The following is a 6,679-nucleotide window of genomic DNA, read 5'->3' as shown; positions in this document are numbered from 1 at the left end:
AAGACAAGGGAAACATGGACTAACCGATTTTCCTATGCCCTTGATTCTTCCTCTAGCTCCATCACCAAAGGTGACATAACCGATAAAGTAGGACTTTAAGTTTTCAAGATAATTCCTTTCAACAATCATATGCCTGAAGTACCTACTATCAAAATACCAATATTCTCTTGAATTAACTCTAAGAGATGTATGATCTAAAAGGCAAGTGACAACTTTTTTTGGCTTCCATACCTTTTTATACTGAGTTATCTTCCCTCTCTTCCTCCTTGGTTGATTATAAGATTGGGTATACCCATACAATCTATAGAAAAAAAAGTCTTATATGACCATATCTACCACTGTGGTGACACCTCCAAGATGACTTTTTATTTCCTCTGCTGCAAGGGTACACATGTTAAGCAGGTTGTTGGAACATGTGGTCCTTCATCAGGAATTCAATTTTTCTTTTAGAAGAGACAAATTTTCTAGTGGGGTTTTTGACTTTTCTCTTCATGGAACCATACTCAAACTCTACAACCTTAATTTTCCAAGCCATAACATCCACCATATCTAAATCACTGGTCATTCCACTGCCAGACTCTATTAACTGCTCAAGTTTGGAGTTCGTCAATGTTACTTCCTCTTTCAGTCCAATGATGGTCGAAAGAAGTTTCTCTTCTTCTTGAAGAAGAGCACTTATGGTATTTTTAGTCTCTTATCTAAAGCATCATTCTTTCCACTAAATGAGAAAATATCTATAAGTTTCAACAAGTTCTTCTGACGACATCTCTTCATCACTAGACTCACTGTAAGAGTCATATTTCCCAATAAATGCCATTACTTTATTAGCTATTTCTTCTTCACTTTCATCATTAGACTCAAACCAAGTGATTGATAATCCCTTTCTCTGTTTCTTTAGAAACGTGGGACATTCAACTTTAATGTGGCCAAACCCTTCACATTCATAACATTGAGCTCTTTTACCTTTGTTGGATGTTTGATCATCTGGGCTCTCGTTCAGGGGACTGATGATAGATCTCTTATCTAGGACATTTATCCTCTATTGTCTTTCTAGCCTTCTCAAGGATTTGTTGAACTTTCTTCCAATAAGTCCTATAACATCAGACAGGCTTTCACCATGATTTCCATCCTCTTAAGTGTTAGGCACAAAAGTTATGATTTTGTTCTTCTTTTCAGATCTATCATTCAAGGATCTCCCAAAGGTTTGTAAAGAACCAATGAGTTCATTAATTTTGATGCTGCTAAGGTATTGGGATTCTTCAATTGCAGAGATCTTAATATCAAACTTCTTGGGAAGAGATCTTAGGATTTCTTGCCAGCTTTTCTTCAGACATCTTCTCTCCTAAAGAAAAATAAGTATTGGCAATAACACGCAGTCTGATGTTGAAGTCAAAGATGGATTCATCTTCTTTCATTCTTAGATTCTCAAGTTGTGTTGTGAGGAGCTGCAACCTTGACATCATAACCTTGGACCTGCCTTCATGAGCAGTCGTGAGAATCTCTCGACCCTCTTTAGCTTCAGTACATGTGATGATCAATTTAAACATGTTCTTGTTAACCCCATTGAAAATAACATTCAAATCCTTCGAGTTTCCAAGAGCTTCATTATCTTCTGCACCAGCCCATCATACTTCTGGCTTTAAGTCTAATGTTCCATCTTGAGAAACAGTCACAGGGTATTTCCACCCTTTTACCACAACCTTCCAAATTTTGTTGTCTATGGATTTAAGAAAGGGAACCAACTTAGATTTCCAATAATCATAACTGGTGTCATCCAAAATAGGTGGTCTGTTGATAGACCCTCCATCCTTTGTGTTGTCCATATGAACAAAAAAAATATTCCATGGACCTCACCCAAACAGAACAAGATGCATGCTCTGATACCAATTGACATTTTATTCATCAATAGACAGATGTTTGACACGACGTTGGGAAACCTAGTCCAACTAGTTATACCATAATAAATAAAATAAGACAACAACAATAAAAACAAGGTGAAATCAATAAAATAATACAAGAGATTGGTAACCTTATTCGATACAAACAACACCTACGTCTAAAGGACACTCTACCCAAGAAAGGAAATCCATTATTCTAATAGAATTAGTACAAAGTATCTTATATGTACAAGCCCATTGTTCATTGCCCCTTTTCTTAATTCTACCCCCAATGTCTTTATATTTAGGTCCCCCCCTAAATATGAGAACTCTATCTCACTTTCTCTCAATCACTAATCCCAAGTGATCAACATCAATACACATAATGATGAATGTTGAATACAACTCAACTAAAACAAACCAACACTAAGCCTTATGATATGAATGATAACATTAGTGTGGAATACAAGAAATAAAGACTCAACAAAAACCCTAGCACAAAGAACTAATCCTAGTGCACACCCTCATCCTCAAACACGAGATTTTGTTATGAGGTATATTGGTCTCTTGGTTTTCCTTCTTCTCACGGAGGAAGTCTTTTTTTATACTCCTTCATCCATCAATGACCCTTAAAGAGGTGCTTCTTCATACCCCTCATTAAGGTGACTCTAGGTAGCGTACGTCATCCTTTATAATCATCACATAACGTCTTTTCCCTAAGTTTATGCAACTCTCATGCAATCATAGAGGTATTTCATAACAATCTCTTATGACTGTTCATATGACTTCCTAACACCGATCATAAGGTCGGGACCACCTTATTCTTCTGTCAGAGTTTATTACGAGTCCAATTCTGATGTGCTTGCTTTGCGATTATATGAACCCTGACCGAGTTTTGACCTATGCAAGGTTTATACTTATCCGATTTACTCGCTTCCCTTTACTCGAAATATACAATAACTATCAACTAAGCTGATATAACTAGACATTTTTAAATTTCCTCTTCAATTAAAAGAAATTGAATCATTTTGTATTTTTTTTATAAATAAATTATTTTGGTAGGAAGGGAGTATTAGGAAAGTGATCATGTAGTAAAGTGAAGCAAGAGAGAATGCAATCAAGTAGGCTTTTGTTGTGTTCCTCCCATTCGTTGTTTGGAGCAGCCGTCACTATTACTCTCCCCCCTTGTCTTAGATTCCCACCACACTCCGTAGCGATCGCAAATTCAACTTCATCTCTGATTCGTTTACGACCCCTGCGTTCCACTACTTCATGTACTCTCTCTCTCCCTCCCTCTCTCTCTCTCTCTCTCTCTCTCTCTCCCTCTCTCTCTAACGTAATCTTCTTTTGTTGATCAGCGAGTGACTCTCCGCAAGTTCCAGCAATGGCTTCAAAGGATTCTCAAGTTCAAGACCCGCGTATAGCTGGAATCTCATCTGCGATCCGTATCATCCCCGACTTTCCCAAGCCAGGTCAATACTCTCTCTTTTTTCCCGATCCATAGATTTTCACTCTTTGTTTTTCGCTGTATGATAATTGATATGGCTCATTTTTTCTCCATTGTTAGGGATTATGTTTCAGGATATAACCACACTGCTTCTCGATACAAAGGCTTTCAAGGATACCATTGATTTGTTTGTTGAGAGGTACAGAGATCAAAACATTTCTGTTGTTGCAGGTATTCTTCAATTCTACCCTATTTTTTTTGGCAATTTGTGTTTCTGTTTGCTTGGTCTTTGTGAATTTATCATAACTTTTAATGTACAATTTTCCTTCTGTTTATGTTTTTACCATTGCCCTAAACCCTTTTACACATGAGATTTATAGATATGGTCAGAAACTAAGCTGAAGCTGTAACAATCACTGTAATAACAGATTAGATTACATTCTGTTATAGCTTAACAGTAGCTTAACTACTCTAGTCTTAAATATTTTAGAACTCTAGATGCTTCAGTTTCTTTTAATTCTGTTTTTGAATCTTCTCAAATCAAGTAACTGATTTGTATCTGATGGCTTTATTTATGACATAATGCAGGCGTTGAAGCAAGGGGCTTTATTTTTGGCCCACCAATTGCATTGGCGATCGGAGCAAAATTTGTTCCAATGAGGAAACCCAAAAAGTTGCCAGGTATATGTTTTGCACAATTGTCTTTAACATTTATATGCATATAGCTTCTTCAGAACTTCCTACATAGCAAACTATTTTGATTTGAGATCTTTGAACCTCTGAATTTCACATGGTATTCTAATTCTAAGTACTGTAATTCACTGTGCTAATGTTGATAGCTCTAGCAGTTTCTGTGATGGGGAAGATCTTTGATTTGTTTGAATGGTTGTGTTTCAATTATCTTTTCAGGAGAGGTTATCTCAGAAGAGTATTCTTTGGAGTATGGAACTGACAAAATAGAAATGCACGTAGGGGCTGTACAAGCTGGAGAAAGAGCCTTAGTCATAGATGATCTTATAGCCACTGGTGGAACCTTAAATGCTGCGATTAAGCTACTAGGTAAACTCGCCAATACGACTGCTTTATTGACAAAGAAAAATCCATTACATGAATGTAGGGGAGATTAATTCTTCTTTTGTTTAACAGCTATGTATGAGTGGGGGTACCTAGATACCCGTTTCTTTGTTTAGTTTCGTATGACAGGTCTATCTCTTTTAAGCTAAGTGCTGTGGGCTGGAAGTTTGTTTTGTATCTTATATTAGAAGATGATTTGCAGTTTTGTTTGAGGATCAAAGAAATCTTTTTAAGTTGTCAAAATATCAGATATGAGCTTAGGCTTTCCTAGTGAATAAAAAAAGACCATCCTATCAATGTTCGTAGATTTCATGATTTTCTTTCTTCTTTCTATTTGTTTTTACATTCAGAGAAGTAATGTATGTATGATGTTCCTTTAATGTGGAGACAATTGTGCCTCATATCTGGTGATGAATCTAATAGTATCCTTTGATCTGCCACAACAACTGTATTTCTATTAACATTTTTAATATGAAGCACATTATTTTCTATGTTCAGTGCTTAACTTCTGGTTTTTGATACATTCTCAGTTATTCTGTTTATTTTCTCTTTATTGCAGAACGTGTTGGGGTGAATGTTGTTGAGTGTGCTTGTGTGATTGAACTACCGGAGTTAAAGGTACAACCTTACCTAGATGTTTGGCTCAATTTATTTCTTACACACGTGATACTTTTTAAAGCTTTTAATTTCATATTTTTCATTAGTTAAATGAATTCTGGAATTTGGATGGCTGATATCTTTGTAAGTCAGCTTGCATTTCTGAAACTCAAGCAACATAAGCAGAACTAAAAAATGGTCGTGGTAAAACGTGAATTATATGTTCAAATTTTGTTTATTGTGAGACATCTAAAATATTATTGCATAGACACGGTCTACAGAGGAGTTTGTGCACTGAACCCATTTTCTAATTTAAGTACCACCTAATAAGTTTTCTCCAAACCAACTAGATTTTATCAGTTTACTGAATATGTATCATATCCAACCAAGAATGTCTCGTTAGTCCATTATGTTCCCTTGATTCTGGTGTGGATTTGATTGCTGCTTTCCTTTGATCTATAATGTACGAATTAAAAATAGTACAAAAGCACATAAACTCCTCTCTACTAGCAATTACCTTCCATGGTTTGTTAGAGTTTCTTACCCTTGAAGTGTTGCTCTTATTAGTGAGAATGTATCTAATTAGGCTTGTCCTCTGACCTTTTACTTTGATAATGTTTCGAAGTATGTAATTATGATAGATTATAAGTGTTGATAATAGCTGCTCAAGTACATTACATGAATACCGAGTGCTAAATCTTGCATGCTGCGAATGAAAATTCATTGTTATAAATATTTCTCATGCTTTTGGCTTATTTCAGGGGAGAGAAAAGCTGGGTGGCAGGTCATTGTTCGTGTTAGTTGAAGGAGAAGGAGCTTGATATTTGTTGATGTGATTGTGTTCTAATTATTCACCATTTGAGCTAGCTCTGGTTAGGAGCATTATTGATGACTTTAGATGAGATTTATTGCAAAAAGCTCGATTGTTTGTGAGCTCAGTTCACATTAAGGGTTATTTTTAAAATAAAAACGATGTCTTTTTTTTTAGTAAAGAACCAAAAGAGTGGTCAGGCTCGAGCTGTACGCAACATTATCCTATTTTGATATCCAAGACTTGTTCGCCATTTGGTAGCTGAAGATCCAATTTATGTAGTTTTATTACTTAGGAATTAGTACAGCCATTTGTTTGCACGGTTACTACTTACAAATAGAGCTCTCCTTGATTAAGACCAAACAAACCTTGAAATCTATACATAACGGGGACCTGTGGAGGATTAAATTGAAAGGGTTGGGCTGGAAACAGAGAGGGTGAAGCTTGGACTAATCTAATTCCACTCTACACATTATGAAAAATCTGAAAATACCTTTCTGATTTTGAAAATGCATCTTTGGATGTATCCTTTACACATCAAAATTTGTTCAAACTGAGTCTTAAGCTATTTTTTTTCTAAGATTTAGTTCGGATATGCATTTCTGAATTTATTATATGTGTGCATCCAATATATTCCTAACAAAGAAACTCATTTTGAGATAAATTGATTCGGAGATACATATCCGGATCCATCTCTTACAAAATACGGTAATATATTTTCAGACGCATTTTGATCGCATCAAAACACATCTAAATTTACATTAAGTTTCACTTCAATTTAAAAAAAAAATAATTTGAAAATATATCTTGGGATCCTCATATCATTGGTTTCTCTCTTTGCTTTTAGTGCTCGTCTTACTATAATAAAATACC

General features: G+C 35.5%; 1 protein-coding gene across 1 annotated transcript; it reads left to right on the top strand.

The window, feature by feature from the left end:
* Positions 1–2,948: 2,948 nt before the first annotated feature.
* Positions 2,949–6,066, top strand: LOC127088027 (adenine phosphoribosyltransferase 4). Its single transcript, XM_051028939.1, has 7 exons — positions 2,949–3,151; positions 3,236–3,349; positions 3,445–3,555; positions 3,913–4,005; positions 4,234–4,383; positions 4,958–5,016; positions 5,757–6,066. Exons 1-7 carry the CDS (start codon positions 2,989–2,991, stop codon positions 5,814–5,816), a joined length of 750 nt encoding a protein of 249 aa, XP_050884896.1. The 5' UTR covers positions 2,949–2,988; the 3' UTR covers positions 5,817–6,066.
* Positions 6,067–6,679: the final 613 nt, after the last annotated feature.

Source organism: Lathyrus oleraceus, chromosome 5 (genome assembly GCF_024323335.1).
Source record: "Lathyrus oleraceus cultivar Zhongwan6 chromosome 5, CAAS_Psat_ZW6_1.0, whole genome shotgun sequence".
Lineage (NCBI taxonomy): Eukaryota > Viridiplantae > Streptophyta > Magnoliopsida > Fabales > Fabaceae > Lathyrus > Lathyrus oleraceus.
Note: the sequence above shows the minus strand (reverse complement) of the source record. Positions and strands in the feature narration are given on the sequence as shown.

What these genes read in the sequence shown, in the direction of transcription:
- LOC127088027 (XM_051028939.1), top strand. Translation starts at nt 2,989, where the DNA reads ATGCAATCAAGTAGGCTTTTGTTGTGTTCCTCCCATTCGTTGTTTGGA. An exon ending in GAAACCCAAAAAGTTGCCAG is followed by an intron (nt 4,006 to 4,233) that starts GTATATGTTTTG and finishes TTATCTTTTCAG; the next exon opens with GAGAGGTTATCTCAGAAGAG. An exon ending in TTGAACTACCGGAGTTAAAG is followed by an intron (nt 5,017 to 5,756) that starts GTACAACCTTAC and finishes GGCTTATTTCAG; the next exon opens with GGGAGAGAAAAGCTGGGTGG.